We start from the raw sequence: 18899 nt of genomic DNA, 5'->3' as shown, positions 1-18899 counted from the left end.
CTGTAAATTAGTTCCAGGATTTTACAGGATTTAACCCAAATTACATAATCGTCATTTCACGGATGTTTAACTGTGATAATTCACAATATAATACTGCATTTTTCTGTTTTATTGTACTAAAGGTGTGGCTATTATTAGACCTAGAGTGCGGGGTTATTTTCCTGTGGTAAACACGCACACTCACTCTCTCACACCTGGGGTATGAATTATGATTCATTGTCATTAACCCTCATCTTGCAGGTTGCAGGATCCAGATCTATCTATCTATATATATAATCAATGGCACAACTGTAAAGTTTCAATACACCAGTCAATTCACAGTTACAGTATTTACCATAAAATGATGTTGGGACAATATATTAAAAGGACATTTTACACAATTACACAGTAATTTGCTGTGAAAGTAATACTAGCAGCCAGTCATTTATTCACAGATAAAAATCCAGGGTCTTCATCTTACTTCTCCGAGGCTGCTGTGCTGCTGCCCGAGAGCTGGCAGACTGCGCAGCGAGGGCACAGGGGAGTGACCCTGACGACCACGAGTTTCTCGAGGGGCCGGACCGCGGATGTGATCGTGGTCCCCGTTCAGGTTGTTGTCACTCGCGGATCGGAGCAAGGAACGCGGTGAGGGCAGGGGGCCGGGAATCACACGACGGCGGCTGGTGTAGGACGGGGTCTCCCTGAAAGGTACTGAAGAGGACAAACACATGTTCACACATCTGTGATACTGATCATCTGACAGTAAAGCGAGAACACGCAGACACATCAAACGCATGGAGGTGATCAAACTATCAGTGATCATCGGGGCATGATGGAGCAAAAAGATAATCTGTTTATTATCTGTTATTCAAACATTATCATGACAAAATACCTGACTGTGTTCACACATACATAACCATCACAACGTCTGGGTGAAGCAGCATGATTGGATAAACCATCTCTTATAATACAAATATTACACAATAATCCTGCTACATACTGACACTCTACAATACTAATACTGATATTGTACAGGCTGTTTGATGTTCTGCTGCAGTCTGCATATTCTTACTAATATTCCACTGTATTTTATTTTACTTTGTCATTATTTTCATTAGCCTTTTATCAAAACATATATATTAATTTTCCATCTTAAATAAATTTAAAAATAAATGAATAGCAGACTGTTAATAATTAAAAGGTATGAATGCATAACATATAAACAACATGACTGCAATTCATAATGTAAAAGGAGGGCATTGCATCCTGTCCACAGCAGATGGCAGAGTTTTCCTTTTCATGTCACAGAGACCCTGCTCACAGCAGGGATCAAACAAGCACCTGAAATGTTCTCCACAGCCATTACATCTCTGTCTCTTTTTCTTTTACACACACACAGACAAATGTGCCTCACACAAATGTGTTCTTCTTTCCTGTATTTGTATCTGATGTAACCCTGTGCACCCATGGACACTAGAAGATCCTGGAATTTAAATGTCTTACATTTTTGCACACACCAGCCAGTAATATTGACATTTACTCCAGCATTTAACCCCTCATTAATACACACCAGTAGTAAGCACACAAAGTGGGAATCTGAGATTCAAGTGGGGTTGGGTGGCACCTCGGACCTTGACCTGTCCCAGGGTTTGACCTCTGGATTCAGGACCAATTCCCTTTCACTTCAGGCTGCTTATTTGCTGATGTACACTATACTACCATAGCTATCAACTTACCAACATCTGATACTTTGTGGACCTTTATGATTTCAGCCAGATCAAAGTTTCCTGCTATAATAGCCACCTGGAAGAGAGGGAAAGACAGAAGTTAAGGTTAGAAATAAATAAAACTGTAACACAAATACAAAATTTAATTTTCCCGCTGCGTTTTCTCTTGCTGTCTTGAGTAATATTTTCCATATTTCTTGTCCTTTGTTGCACGAGATATGTAAAATCAGTAATTGGCAATCATCCGGACACTGAGCCTGACCAACACATACACACATTCACTTTGATCTGCTCTGAAAATATGAACTATGAACTATGAACTCAGGGAGCTAAAGTTCAGGTCTTGAGTAAATCATTACAAAGATAAACAGTAGCTACGTTTACATGTGCAAGATGTCTTAATTCAGAAAACACTTGCGCCGACTGGAATTTACAATTCCATTGTATGCAACATGAAATTCAATGATGTGCCTGTGTTGTGCGTACACATGCATCAAGTGTTTAGTGGAATGCACTATTGTGTCATGCACAGTGTTGTCTAATTCTCCTGGAGTTGAAGCAGGAGAAGAGGCTTCACTTCACATAGTCGACAAACGCTGGACGTGTCTGCTCGTCCCCTCATTGTCCATTATCTGTCTCATTCTCGTCCTCTTTGTGACTTTCGTGTCTGTTCATTATTCTTCTTCTTCGAATGAAAATACAGAATTAACAAAAATGGAAATATGTTACATTTGCATGGATCAGACGCATGACAGCACCAACCCAGCAAGTCAAGATCGGATATACTTTTATATGAAAACCGATCTGAATAACCATCTGCATATATCAGTTTCCAAAAGGCCTGTATCAGATCAGAATTTGGCATATTTACATGACATATTTTTATTCCGATCACTTGTGTCCATGCAAACATAGCTATAGCTAGTAACATAAAGAACACACAAACCTGAAAGGCAGTCTGGCTGTTGTAGTTCTTTATTTCTTTATTGGCCCCTCTGAAGAGGAGAACTCGTGCACAGCTTTCCTGAAAGAAAACAGCGACATTATGCCTTTTAACGGTCATTGCAATTGTTGTGGGGTGAAAACAGGGTCTGTGGTTATTTATTTGCAAATAAGCAGATTGAGTTCAGACAGACCGACAACACAGATATTTCAATATACACGTTTCATATAGGGTATAAACTGGACATATACTTGATTTTGTCTTTTTAATGTGTGTCTTCTCTGGCAGACAATTCTGTGTACACATATTTAGAAAGCTGGTGTTTTCTTCTACCTTCATTTGTGATACATCTGAAGTAACGACACATGCTGATTTTCATTCATTTTTCCATGGACAGAGATTGGATGATACAAGTCTTATTCTATTTAGGGCCGGGCAATATGACCAAAATCTCATATCCTAATCGAGGTCATTTACAACATATCTTTACTCATACCAGCTCTCAGCTGTGTAAAAATGTGGTCATTGCTTTGCAGATGCAAATTCTAACAGCAGTTGTCTCCTTTCATCTTTCGTGATTCTTTGCCATAATGTGTTTATCTTGTGTGACTTGTTTAACATAATTAATGCTGTAATAGAATTTACACCACATTCCCACCGGTCAAAAAAACCTTGAGATATGAAGTGTTTAAGTGTTTTAACAGATTTAATGGTGGAAATACATTGAACCTGCAATACATCCAGGTTCTTATCAGATTCAGCTCCCATCGAGTGAACATGCAAACTTCTTCTTTGTCTGCTTCATTTTTGACATGAATGTTTTTAGCAAACCTTACTTACAACTTGGGAAAGTCCTCATTATCTTTGATCTCATTTATTAGCACTTAATAGCATTTATTATTGCTCACTCACTGTCAAGCTTGACTGAGAAACTGAAGTACAGGCTATAAAATAGTAACGGCTGTAACATTGACACTGAGCTGCATTGTGGTGGTGACTGACTCGTTTTATTTCCCTCACTTCTGTGACGTTACATTTTTCATAAAAACACCACAGGGCAAAACGACCACTGACAATAGTGTTTTTTTTTTTGTAGCATTGAATAATCTCAGGTAATCTCAGTACTTTTAGAATGAAAGAGGCTTCTGTGGTGTTTGAGTGTGTTGTGGGGACCAGTATGTGGCATCATTGACAGAAAAGTGCTTCCTGTTCCATGTCAAATACTTCATACACATCCGTGCACCACACGTAGCTCCTCTTTTAGAGACAAACTTTTCTTTCTGTAACTGCACCATCATCGGTCTGAAATTGCTTTCTGCATCTGTTACACGGAAGCCACAAAAAGCGTAGAGGGATTTGCAGAACCTCTAAATGACGTTTCTATGTCGTCACTTATATTTATATTTTATATATATTTACTGTCATATCGCACAACCCCTACTTATATCTGACATTTTTTCCATTGAATATATGTGAGCGGCACTAATGCAGTCAAGAAGATGACAAATCCTGATTAGGCTGCAATTTCCCCAAAAATGTACAGTGATTGACAACCATCTGTTTTCATACAATCCGATGTGAAAGTAGTTTCAACTCTTACAACCAAGAACCAACACGTTGTTATAGCCTCACCTTGAAACATGAAGCACAAAGAAAGACTTACTCCCTCAACATATCACATGAAAGTCAAGGCAAACGCCCACAGTCTGTTTTCATACAAAGCTTGCCACACACAGCCACAAACACAGCAGGAACAATGAGCTGTGAATGTGTCACTGTTGAAAAATACAGGTCATAAAAGTATGCACGCAAATTTAGCAATGATTGCTATAAAAAAGCATAAAACACAGGTATTAAACAAAGCAAAGGTTGCATGTTTGGCATATTAGAAAATAATCTACAAGAAAAACCCACCCTCCTAATAATTAGTTCATGAGCGCATTCTTTTTTCTCTCTTGTGGTTCACAATATTGCCATAGGCTCTTTATTTGAAAGTAAATGAGAACAGGAGCCTCTGGTGCCAAAACAGCCAGTCATAGATTGATGGACATGGTCATGTGTGCATGTACTGGAAGGTTGAGGATCGATATGTAATTTAACACTGAGGGCAGAATTAACACGGCAATCAGTACAATGAGTCTGGTGACAACTATGACGACTGAGTCACACATTCAGAGACTGATTGAACATGAGGTTTTTAACATCCATGAAGCTTTACTCACTAGATCTGATCAACCCCCCACAACAGGGCTGTACCACTATAATATCAGTATATACAAAGTTTTATATGGTAGGAAAATGCAATGTTCGTCATTTGGTAGCAGCGCCAATGTTGTCCTTTCCTAGAGCAAAACTAAATATGTCAACATCTAAGTCAAAACCAGGCCGTTTGTACGCACACTGCAGCTCATGCTGCTGTGTGTGCTCAACCCACACTAGGTTACAGACCAGCTGCATCTCAAACTAAACGGCGGGAGACCGTCTGAGCTTTGACCTGTCTGAGCTGTTAGAGGAGAAACCCTACTCCTCACTCTGCAGCATAAATAAAAGTAAAGTTTGGTACAAAAAAGGTACATAAAAGTGTGTGAACCTAAAATTACTTTATATATCCTGTAAAAGTGAAACTAACGCATCATCAGCACCCTCTTCTGGTAATATCACATACAGTAGATACAGGTTAAATGTGTGCTGTGTGCCTGCCCTGACCTGAGCAGCTTGTATGAAGCATAACCCTGCAAAGATCATGCAAATCATACAGTTGATAGTGAAAATGTAGCAGGTCTTATGAATGATGTAGGATTACACCTGCTGCCAATAGCCAGGAACACCATTAAAGGTCCAAAACTGCAAAAACCCATATAGATAAACACCCATAGCCTCTTAGCTAAGCTAAATTGCTAATTTACCATGCATTATGCAGTTTCATTCACGGCAATGCTCATGCATACACACATCTTAAAACACACACACACACGCACAGACACAGACACACACACTTTTCACATAGTTATCTCCACTGTCAAAGCTAACTGTGGCTAACTGTGCATGACTTTAATCAAATGAAAAAAAAAAGTTTTAGAAAATTAACAGCTGGGTTTCTTGACATCCTCAGCTCATTTGCAGTCACAAAGCAGCGTGCACACACACACACACACACACACACACACACACACACACACACACACACACACACACACACACACACACGGAGAGCAGTTAAAGAAGTGACCATCTGTTGTCTTGCTCTTTTCTCCAAAGCCTCCTATAGGAATTCATTAGTCAAACCATTCCAGGAGTCCTCGCACTTGTTTTGCTACATTATTTTAACCATAGACATTCATAGTGAGCCAAGTCAAGTATGATAAACTAATGACGCAGGTCAGTCATGAGTAAAGTGTGTGACAGATGTTCTTCTCACAGACAGGTGTTAGGTTTTCTGCCTTTATTAAAACTGTGGAGAAGATATGGCTTCCACTACTAAATATATGACAATATGCCCACACAGTGATGGATTGGCTAGAATGTTTGCCTCACAGCAAGAAGGTCACTGGTTTGGATGTGAGTGGTTGTTTTCCCTGTGATGGACTGGTGACCTGTCCAGGGTGCACATTGCCTTTCATCCTGTATCAGCTGGGATTGATGCCGGCTTCTCCCACATATGGAGGACACAGTGGTAAACGATGAAGGAATAATGACAAAATTATGTCCAAAGATAAAAAAAATAAATAAAATAATAAAAAAAGAGAAAACAAATATATATGTATATATATATATGTATATATAACTTCGGAACAAGGGCCTTTCTGCAAGGAGTTTGCATGTTCTCCACGTGTGCGTGGGTTTTCTCCGGGTTCTCCGGGTTCTCTGGCTTCCTCCCACAGTCCAAAAACATGCAATATGGGGATTAGGTGAATTGGTCACTCTAAATTGACTGTAAGTGTGAGAGTGAATGGTTGTTTGTCTCTATATGTGGCCCTGCGATGGACTGGCGAACTGTCCAGGGTGTGACCCCGCCTATAGGCCTATGTCAGCTGAGATAGGCACAGCACCCCTCGCGACCCTCTGGTGGAGGATAGTGGTAAATAATGGATGGATGGATGTATATATATATAAATATATAAGCTTTCAATAAATAATAATGATTAAAACACTATGAGATAAAAGGGCAATGTAAGACTAACAAATAACACATAATTTAGAATCATAATGTAAGGCTGAAATATTTTTTATATATTTTAGTATTACTGGGTATTATCAGCTTATTCTACATGACTGTTTTTACAGGTTGTGTTTGGTTCTACGTAGCTTTAATTTCACTAATCAATGTTGTCACTCTCATGAATTCAGCCACCTGTTATGGATCTGGCAGCTGAAAGAGCATTCACTGCAGGTCATGTCTGTGCAGATAAAAGCCTGATGAGTAAATGACCCACTTGGTGCCAGGGATGGGACTTTCACTACATTGATTAGGCTTTTTCTGTTGCTGATTATGCAATCTTGTCATTCATCCACCTGTTCCAGAATTCATCTGTCTGTCCCACATTTCTGACAAACTTTTTTTCTCTCTCTTTGATATTAACCACTCTCCTGGTCAATTCTACCAGGCCTGTTTTTCTGTGATTGTACATAATCAGCAGAGCCGGGCCTGTGTTGAGCCCGCTGGAGTCCTGCTAAGGCAATAAGCTCAGTATGGTGTTTATCTTCCACTGGCTGAATCACCACCCTCACCACAAGCCAGTGTAGACTTAAAGTTGTGACTGTAAATTAAACAATTTGTCCATTCAGTCTTTGATTATATCCCCTCTTATTTCACAGAAACACAAACTCTGGTCCTCATTTCCACTTGGTTTTGAGTGCCCTCAACCGTAAATTCCCCTTGTTGAAGGAAGTGGTATTGGGACGCCACTACATGCAAATTAGCGTATGTAACAAACGTGCTGACCTATGTCACCTGTTGACAATTCTACCGGTGGAGCGTGCTACTATTTTAATTCAGGAAAAATGCAGGCAGATCCAGCTATTGCATAGCTGCCAACTCTCATGCATTGGCCGTGAGACTCACGCATTTGATTGACTTCTCACGCCACACCTCCGATTTCTCACGCTAAATTACACATCACGACGTTCGCGTCATTAGAAACATATGCGTTCATGGAAGCGGATCTCAGCGGCTCGGTTATTGTTGTCAATTAGACTGTGGTAGCAGGTACAACAAGCTCCCGCTGTGGGGAGGACATAGACGTATGTGTACATTTACGGCTCACCTAATAAATAAAATGTCGGGTTTAAATCGGGTTCAGGCTCATAATTACAGTTAATGTGTTGGGCTCGGACACAACGTGCACAGGCTCGCACCCGCGATACCTAGACAGTTTGGTTACGATACTGATCGGCAATGGAGGTGTCTGAGCGTCAATGGTTCTAGGAATTCAGCCAAGCACATGCGCAGAACGGATCGCGACTTGGTTGGCTACAAGTCGGGTAATGACACTGTTGATATACATTAACAGTGATAGTCTAGTGATTAAGCTGTTTAACTTTTGTGGGGAAGGTCGAAGGATCGAATCCAGGTCTCAAATGATACACTGTATTATTATTATTGTATAAAGCATTATGAGTATTAAGCATTAATAATCCATAAATCATATTGTATAAAGCAATAATTAAGCTTGGGATGCATAAAATATTACTATAAATAAATATATTGGGTGCGTGGTGTCAACCAGCCATACATTAGCCCCGCATGCCACGATGTCTAACTCCAAGGTTTTCTCAAAAGTTGGCAGCCCTGCTGTTGCGTTGCCTGTTGCATTGACTGTGTTTTTCTCCGATCTCGTAAATGCTAAATCATGAATGTGATTGAAATCTGAAGTCCAGGGTATGATCGTGTTCAAGGTAACGTCGACATCCAAACACTGACAAAACTACCCAGATGTAGCAGAGCTAGCTTAGGGCTGTTTGCCGAGTGCATCGAGAGAGTATGCCCGTCATGTAGAGCTTTTTGGGAAAATATATTACAACTAAATAGTTCCTCGGCAGATGTGGCCGCCATCTTTGTTGAAAAATATCAGCCGGCTCGCTGAATCCGCAAAGCATCATGGGTAAATTTCACTTCGTTTTAATTTTGAGGGTTGATTATAAGGGCAAAATCACATTTCCCCTTGCTCCCCCCTACATGTGAACGTGCAAAATTTAGGGTTAGGCCAAAAATGTAGGGTTAGGGGAGGTATTGGGACGGGGCCTAAGTATAGCATTGATGAGATCTTGTGTTGCCTGGCTCCTGGTGATTTGTTTTACGTCAAGTCAGACGGAGGCAACAGCGACAGCAAGCTCGTAAAGTGAGACAACTGCAAAGAGGTTAGTGTATGACGTAAGAAGAAGTGAAATCTACTGCTCAAAAATCCTCATCATTTGACAGTCTGATGGTAAACGGGATAAATCATTGTTATCTCCGCCTGCCCCTGCACTGCTGCTGTAAACACACAAACGCTCCCTCAGCAAACTGTTAAACCATTTATGTTCAGGAAGACCCAACAGAGGATGAATATTATCATTAACACAAATCACCAAAAGTTACACACTGCAGCTTTAAGCATTGATGTTGAGCGCTCACCAACCCACACACTCATTTGTATGCAAGCTGCGGTCATTCAATGTTGATGAACTGATCACTACTCCACTTTCCAATTAAAGAGCACAAAGGTCTCTTCAAGAACTCAGCGTTTGGGATTTTGCTTTGAGCTACCTTTACCCATACAGAACTCAGCAGCAACAAACAGAAAACAAACTAATCCTGTGTATAAATAAAGCCTGGTATAGAGTATAAGATAATGCTTCACATGAACACCACCTTATACCACATTTTTTCTGTTGTATCTTCTGGTGATTTTTGATGATGTAACATTATCTGGTTGCTGTGTTCTTCATCTGAATACAGGCTCTGTCAAGCAATACTATCAGACCTGACTATGTGTGTATACAGCAGCAGTACAGTGGAGGGTGGGGCCAAGAAGAATGTATCCCGTCAAACTACTGTTATAATCTGATATTCCAACCTGACTGCAGTTGCCTCAGTTTACTAGTACAGTGTTGCTGTTGTATAAATAAATACATTTAATCACTTCCTGTGTGCAGCTTGGGAATGTTGCCCTGTGACATGATACCTGAACATCGTCATAAAGAGAAACACAAAGAGAGTCGTGTAGTGCTGAACAGTATTGTGTGACATATTTGTACAATTAAAAAACATTTCAATTTAATTTGATAATTGATCCTGGTGCAGACAGCTCAATAATGATCCTGTTTATTGCACACAGTCCCATCCTGGCACTGACAGTTCCCAAGGCATCAGTCACATATTAAATACCAAGCATAAAAAACACCAGACAAACAACAATGGTCTGCTGCTTTCATCCAAATTACAGAGCACAAAACATGTACTAATGTGGTCATTCCCTTTGCACCACTTATTCTTAATCTCCCCTTGAAGTCCAATGTCACAACAGGCAGCAAATACAGTGGGAGAAAATTACCAGGTAACAGAAACCTGTGATTCATCCTGCCACTCAAGTGCACACAAGTGTGCAGTGTTTGTGAGAGTAAAAACATCACAGAGGTATTTATCCTCCTGACCTTTAGCTCTCCCCGCTACATAAATAGCAGAACACTGACCGACATCCACTCCCCAAACTCCTCCACATGCCGCGGCATCTTTTCTCACATAGTTTTTACCTGGTTGTAGAGAGCACACACATGCAGCGCAGTATTTCCAGATGCATTCTGAGAACTCATGTCAGCTCCATAGAACAGCAGGTGCTCCAGGTGTTGCACATGGCCATAGCGACATGCCTAGAAGGACACACATTTGAAAATATTTTAAATAAATTACATTTAAAATAACCATTGTTTACTGTATACATTATATACATGAGCAGGACAGCAGTTTTTGTTTTAATATCATCATACCAAAGCACCTAAAAAGATCATGCAACAAAAGTAACCTGCTGGATTTAAATTTAGAACACAGAGCATTTTAGCTGTTTTTATCCATTGCTATGTTAAAATGTACAGTTCATACAGAGGCTACAAGAATGCGCAATATTGTCATATTATTTTTTTTAACCACAACCTAGGCAATCTGATGAAAAAAAAAAACATCTTCACCAACTATATAAACACACCTGAGCAAATACTGAAAATGTTTAAAATTGCATAGAATTTGTGTAATTTGAAAATACATCAGAGCTCAAAGTTCGCTTGGCTCATTTTAATGAACAAAAATATAATATATATGTGACTGTTATGGTCTGGCTCACAAGACCACAACAAAAACGACCAAGGGAGGACGGAGGAACGATAATTAAAGATATAATTTATTTACAACTAATAGAATGTGCAACATAACCATGACCAAACAGAAACCAAACGAAAAAAGGAAACGGTGGCTCGGACGGAGCTTCGCTGGCGGCAGGCAGAGCGAGACCGAGCAGACTGCAACCCTCTAATATAGACACAGGTCACAGGTTTTTCCCATCAGGGCCCCGCCCCGCCATCAGCCACTGCAGGGGGGGAAGGGAGAATACAGAAGGAGAACACCTAGACCGGCCTGGGCCGTCACACCCCCCCCCATCAAAACAGGGTCCCACCAGGAACCCTGTGGACCAACCAGCCACGACAATTACAACAATAATATAAAGTACATTACCCAATACCCAGTTTTCAACATGTGAGGAAAACACCATCTACTCCCAACATCACCTGCGTGACCCCCATCCCTCCCAGCAACTGGTACCTGGAAGCAATTTAAGAGAGAGAGAGAATACACAACAGAGAAGCAAAAAATCAAACAGGAGCACGAGACAAAGCGTCGGCCACCAAGTTGTCCTTCCCTTTAATATGCCTTATATCTAAAGTATAGGCCTGGAGAGACAACGACCAACGAATAAGCCTCTGATTTGCACACCGCAGTGAGTTCAAAAATGTGAGAGGGTTATGATCTGTGTAGATCACCACTGGACCTGAGCCCACATACACTTCAAACTGTTGTAAGGCCCATATGAGAGCCAGGGTCTCTTTCTCCACCACAGAGTAGTTCAGTTGATGTTTGTTGAACTTCCTGGAAAAAAAACACACAGGTTTGTCAACAGCAACATCATCTTCCTGTAAGAGTACTGCACCAGCACCGACAAAACTGGCATCAACCTCCAACTTAAACGGACTGTCCAACCGAGGTGCAGCCAAAACAGGAGAGTCGCACAAAATCGCCTTGACATTCTCGAACGCCTGTTGACACAAAGGAGACCAGGTAAACGTAACTTTTGCCTTCAACAGGTCAGTCAACGGCGCAACAACAGTAGAAAAATTGCGACAGAAACATCTGTAATAACCAACCAAACCCAAAAACCTCATCAACTCCTTTTTTGTCAGCGGTGGAGGATAACCAGCAACAGCCTGAACCTTCGCCAGCAGAGGGCGCACCTGGCCCTGCCCAACCTGTTTACCCAGGTAAGTCACTGTGGCCTGAGCAAATTCACACTTTGCCAAGTTCACAGTAAGCTGCGCCTCGGACAAACGGACAAACAACCTCTGGATACGGTCAATATGGACAGACCATGAATCAGAAAAAACAACAACATCATCCAGATACACTGCACACCCTTCCAGATCACCAACGACTTTATTCATCAAACGTTGGAAGGTGGCAGGCGCGTTTCTTAAACCAAATGGCATGACCTTGTAAGAATACAACCCAGCCGGAGTGACAAAAGCAGAGATCTCCCGCGCTCTCTGGGACAATGGGACCTGCCAGTACCCTTTTAAGAGATCGAATTTGCTGATAAACTTGGCAGAACCCACCTGATCTACACAATCGTCCATCCGAGGCAAAGGATAGGAGTCTGGTTTGGTTATACTGTTAACTTTCCTATAATCTGTGCAAAACCGCTGCGTATTATCCGGCTTTGGAACAAGTACGCACGGTGACGCCCAAGCGGAGGACGACGGTTCCGCAATGCCATTTGACAACATGTAAGCAATTTCTGCATCTATCAACACACGCTTCTCTGCACTTACCCGATAAAACCGTTGTTTTATCGGCTTGGCTTCACCGACCTCAACATCGTGCTCCAACACACTGGTGCAGGACGGAGTGTCCCCAAACAGACAAGGAAATTTTTGAATGAGGCCAACCAACTCTGTGCGCTGCGCCTCCGACAGATGCCCCACAACGAGATCCAAGTTTGCCAACATCTGGGAATTTTCCAACCGACCAGACATCACCGCAGAGTCAAGCTGAGGTAAACCATCCTCACAAAATCTGTCACCAGAAACATTCAGTGTGTTACCAACACAAACTGGATGTGCACCAACATCTGGCACAACATCAGCTGACTCACCCTGCGACGGACTCTCCCGAACATGGTACGGCTTCAACAAATTTACATGACAAAGTTGATTCTTTTTTCGACGATCAGGCGTGGAAATCAAGTAGTTCTGTTCCGACAGCTGCTTGACCACTGTATACGGACCCATAAACTTTGCTTGAAACGGTGACGTCACCAAAGGCAACAGCGCCACAACCTGGTCACCTTCAGAAAAATTGCGACACTCAGCTCGCCGGTCATAAATGCGCTTCATTTTCTTTTGGGCTGAGGCCAATTTTTCTTTTGCCAATTCAGTAGCGGCATAAAGACGATGTTTGAACCCATTCACATAATCAATGAGATTCTGCGAAGGTTCTGCCTCCTCCCAGCCACTCTTCAGCGCAGCCAGTGGACCTCTCACCGTGTGACCAAAAACCAACTCATTTGGACTGAACCCCGTACTCTCTTGTGTAACCTCCCTTGCTGTAAGCAACAACCACGGCAAACCTTCCTCCCAATCAGCATTCAACTGCACACAATAAGCCCGCAACAAAGATTTTAATGTTTGATGGAACCGCTCCAGTGCTCCCTGGCTCTGTGCGTGATATGCTGAGGACTGGTTGTGCGTGACGTGTAGCTGTTTCAACACTTGAGCAAACAGGTGTGAGGAAAAGTTTGACCCCTGGTCACTTTGAATGATCCTTGGAATACCAAATATAGAGATGAACTGGCTGAGTGCACGCACCACCGCCTTGGCTGACAGCGTGCGCAACGGATACGCAGCAGGGTACCTGGTACTTTGGCACATCACCGTCAACAAATACACTGAACCAGACTTAGAAGGGGGAAGAGGACCAACACAATCAATTATCAGATGTTCAAAAGGTTCACATACTGCAGGAATGGGACACAACGGAGCCACTTTAATTACCTGGTTTGGTTTCCCTGTCATTTGACAGGTGTGACACGTTTTTATGTATGCTGAAACACTTTTCTTAACCCGTGGCCAGAAAAAATGACGCAAGATCCGGTCATAAGTTTTTGCTACGCCCATATGACCAGACTCATCATGCGCAACACTGAGAACCACATCACGGAATTTCGACGGTACCACAACCTGATACACTGGTTCCCCCATGAAACCCTCTCCGTGCGGCACCCACTTCCTCAGCAACACTCCTTTCTCCACAAAATAACCCTGTGCCAGGTCCTTTACCTCACCCACAGGACGCACAGACTCAAACAGCTCTGCCAATGTGGAGTCGGCCTTCTGTTCCTTCACCAATTCACTGCGAGATATAGAAAATGGAGAGTTAGACACACGTGACAACAATGATTCAGCAACAATGAGTTTTTGGTCAGCCTGATCCGCGCCACCGGCGTCCGGACAAGCTCTCATCATTGCGCGGGTCACAGCGCATGCCTTAAACACCTCCGGGAACCTCTTCTCGTTTTCATCTGGCCCCCGAGTACCAAGCGGTACCGGGACAACCAGCGGACGAGCCGGCTGATCCGGCCAGACACGGCCCCCTGCAACATCGTTCCCCAAAATGACATGGATCCCTTCTACAGGCAGAGCAGGACGCACACCCATGTTCACTACTCCACTGAACAGATCAGACTGTAGGACCAGTTTGTGTAATGGCACACGAAAAACTGACATCCCCATGCCTCTTATGGGAACAAAAGAACCCGTATCCGACTCCTCGGAAAACGGCAGAGCAGACCCCACAATGAACGAATCAAATGCCGCCGTATCCCGCAACATTATCACCGGGACTTTGTCCTGGCTGCCCACCAGAGACACGTAACCTTTTGAAACAAACGGCAAAAATGATTTCAAATCAGGATTCAACTGAATTGACGACGGAACATCTCCACACTGCCTCACAGCACCAGAAACGGGCGCAGCCATGGCAGCTGGCTTCACAAATCCGCCACCAAACTTAGTGCGCGTTTTACGCACAGGGCACTCATTTTTCCAGTGTCCTTTTTCGTGACAGAAATGACAAAAATCCTCATTCTCGCGGCCCCGACCTGGCAGCCAACTGTTATGACCCCGATCATTCCTCCTAGCCGGTGAAAACCCAGCTCGAGGCCTGTCCCAGGAGGACACCCCCCCCACTGGACCATCAGCACAGACAGGGAAATCTCCTCTGCCTCTCTTATGTGTCAACAAGTAATCATCAGCAAGCGCGGCCGCCTCCGCCGCCGTACTCACTTTCTTTTCACTGATGTATATTGCCAACCTCTCAGACACTGAGTTTTTAAACTGCTCAAGCACAATCAGGTCACCCAGCCCACCAAAATCTGTTACACCGGCAGCTGCACACCAGCGGTGAAAATGCGTTCCCAACACACGTGCGAACTCCAAATGAGACTTGTCCCCTTTTCTCCAGCTCCGAAACCGCTGTCTATACGCCTCCGGAACGAGCTCATAACTTTGCAAAACCGCAGCTTTAACCTTTGAGTAGTCACCGCTGTCAGACGCCGGCAGTGAGGAAACTGCTTCCTGTGCGCGCCCTGTCAACACACACTGTAACAACACGACCCTGTCCGCGTCGCTCCAAGCTCTCGTATTGGCTACACGCTCAAACAAGACAAAAAACGTGTCCACGTCTCTTTCATTAAACTTCGGGACTAACCTTAAACTACTCAAAATATCACCGGAGTCACCACTTCGACCCCCAACAAATTTACCGTCGCTCATGAGATTCAACCTCTGAGTTTCCAAGTCCAATTTAGTCAACTCAACCTGCTGCTTTACTTTTTCCAGGGTCACAGCCTTCTCCAAATCAGCCTTTTGCCTCAGCTGCTCCAATTCCAGTTCCTTCTCTGTCTCTAACCGGAACCTTAACGTAAGCAACTCCTTCTGCTGCTCAAACGTTAAATTTGAATCTGCAACCTGTGCACTGACTCTACCGGCAGCCTTTCCCTCCGCAGGTGGCCCCGACGCACACGCCAACACACCCTGATCATACAAATTCGCCAACACAATTGCCTTCACATTGTCTTTCAACCTTTTATCAGAGACATATATCTTATAAACCTCAGCGAGTTTCAGCAATTGCTCCTTTGTGCACTGCTCCACAAATTCCTCTGAAGGTGCCCTCACAAAATCCTCTACTCCTGCCATGATAACAGACGTGCAAAGACAAACTCACCAAGGAAACGAAAAAGAAGACACGATTATGGCCTCAATCCCAGCGGATGAACCCCCCCTAACTGCCTATCCATTTCTACCTAAACTCAACCCTAGTCTTCAGGGGATACTGATGGCGGGTACTTACGCACTCTCTACCACTAGTGTGACCAAGCGACCAGCAAGCTGGCAACCCGTCCGCACTATGGACGTGCTCCCGAGACAATCGCTCCAACCACTTTCACCCCACACTACAGTGGCACCACGAAACCCAAAGGGGAAACGCGCTTATCCTGCCGGGGAGACACCACACTGATTGCGAAAACCGAGGCCAACACGCAACTTCTCCCTGTATCCTCCTACACAAACACACTCACGTCTATCACAGCCACATACTTAGCCCAAAACAATTCCTCTCGTACAATCCTCACCTACGAGCGTTCCGACGGGGAATCCCTCACGGAACCCCCAGAATGACGTCACAGCAATCAACGCGCGAACATCAAACAAAGCGCTTCGCAAACATCAGTCATCAATCTCCGCAGAAGCAACATTACGCAACAACTTACACCAATAGGACGAGCCCCCATTTGTTATGGTCTGGCTCACAAGACCACAACAAAAACGACCAAGGGAGGACGGAGGAACGATAATTAAAGATATAATTTATTTACAACTAATAGAATGTGCAACATAACCATGACCAAACAGAAACCAAACGAAAAAAGGAAACGGTGGCTCGGACGGAGCTTCGCTGGCGGCAGGCAGAGCGAGACCGAGCAGACTGCAACCCTCTAATATAGACACAGGTCACAGGTTTTTCCCATCAGGGCCCCGCCCCGCCATCAGCCACTGCAGGGGGGGAAGGGAGAATACAGAAGGAGAACACCTAGACCGGCCTGGGCCGTCACTGGGCCGTTACTGAAAATGTTTAAAATTGCATAGAATTTGTGTAATTTGAAAATACATCAGAGCTCAAAGTTCGCTTGGCTCATTTTAATGAACAAAAATATAATATATATGTGACTTCTGCACACTTGTTGCTACTTTATATCGCTACTAAAAATGTGATATAAAGTGATTCATAATTTTGACTCAGCAACACAAGAAAATTTGAAAAAAATGTCAAGCCTGAATATGTGACCTATAAACACACACGCCCAGCATGTCCATATAAGGAGTCTTATTCCCACGGCAATTTACCATGGGTCCACCTGCGACACAGATCTGTGCCACGTGAGCACTGAGGGTTAAATCTAATAAATGCTCCAAATCTTCACAAAATGTGAGCAGCACTTTCTACAAAATGGTGATAATATTGAAATAATGGGTAACACTTTACAGTCGAGCAACAATTACCCCACTATTACTGTATTATGGTAACAGTGTGGTAATAATTGTCTAATTTCTATCATAATCACCAAATAATAGTTTAGTAATATAACGACATAAGTGTGTGGGATATCAGGAAGGTGAATGTTAACATTATAATATTTTTAATAATCTGAATCAGCTGATTGTGTTCTCGGAAACCAAAATCTGCCAAATTTGACAAAGTTTAATTTGTGATTACCTGTTCCATGTATTTACAATTTAGTTTATAGATCACATTATTCAAGTATAAGACATGGGAGCAGATGCAGAGTGCAGAGACACAACATAAGTGTTATTTATCAAAATGTTTATTTAAGAATGAATCGTTTCTTATTAATTTAATGAAGTGACGCGCAAAACACTTGTCAATGCCAATGGTGTGGAGTAGCTTGAATTTTCCCTTTCAAAACTGGAACATTGCTTCTGTAACATTCAGGCCACATAAATGATACAGAGACTACGGACTGACTAATCTATTGCGATTGACCTTGGGCTACATTTTTTTGTGGAATTCTCCTCCCTTGTTGTTCCGCATGGTCTCTGAAAGCAGCGGAAAACCTCTGTCAGTATACCTGAGGCAAAATGTAAATATGTGAATCTCGCAAGAGTGATGGCTCCCCCATTTTTCGCAGCTTTGATTCACATAACTGGGACAAATAAACTTCATTTTTTTTATCTATTCTAAATCTCTTCTCTCCCTCTTACTCTGTGTATATTTGTTCCATCATTGACAAAGAAATGGACTGAGCCTCTGCAATAATTGTTCCCTCCCTCCTGTATTCTGTCTCACTAAGACTGTGTGACAGCACTAAGACAGTGCACAAATGATGCTGGGATTGGTGTTGGTTATCATTGTACACAGTCGAGTGTGCAAGTGGAATACTAAGGATGAGGAAGAGGACAAAGACAAAACAAAAGGTGAGAAGGTAAATTCTGCAAGTATACAGGCCTAATTCATTAACTGACAATTATCCTGAATGCATACATAAAAAGGCATATTATGATTCGTCCATGAACTCCCAGTCTTTTCAGTTTAAAGCCTTAGTCGAGACTCATTGTTCTCGCTCCCTCTGTTAATGACTTAATTGCTACTATGGTAACACCTGAACAATCTTTAGGGAAAGCAGAACGGAGGAGAGAGGCAGTGTGTGATAATGAGAACACAGTTATTGCACCACTGTGCTAAAGGGCCCAAAGACAAGACACCAGACACCAATTATTGTCCCTCATTCTCATCCTTTTCTTATTTCATTTTTTTTCTCTTAAAGGTTGATTCTTCATATTCAAACTCTTAGACGTTTATGCTAAGTAAAAATGCTACGCATGTGTGTGGATGGACGGGAACGTACATGACAAAAATACACTTTCCTCCA

The 18899-nt window shown here is 42.8% G+C and overlaps 1 protein-coding gene across 1 annotated transcript in view; it reads right to left on the bottom strand.

The window, feature by feature from the left end:
- The window catches only part of shank3a (SH3 and multiple ankyrin repeat domains 3a), a gene marked incomplete at both ends in the record, with an annotated part of 215601 nt that overhangs the window by 107541 nt on the left and 89161 nt on the right, over positions 1–18899 (bottom strand). The window contains 4 exons of the mRNA XM_083894045.1: positions 461–690; positions 1716–1782; positions 2653–2730; positions 10381–10497. Coding sequence (XP_083750171.1) covers positions 461–690; positions 1716–1782; positions 2653–2730; positions 10381–10497 — 492 coding nt within the window. The remainder of the gene's footprint in view (positions 1–460; positions 691–1715; positions 1783–2652; positions 2731–10380; positions 10498–18899) is intronic.

The sequence above is a fragment of the Microchirus variegatus genome, assembly GCF_963457635.1.
Source record: "Microchirus variegatus genome assembly, chromosome: 8".
Taxonomy (NCBI): domain Eukaryota; kingdom Metazoa; phylum Chordata; class Actinopteri; order Pleuronectiformes; family Soleidae; genus Microchirus; species Microchirus variegatus.
Note: the sequence above shows the minus strand (reverse complement) of the source record. Positions and strands in the feature narration are given on the sequence as shown.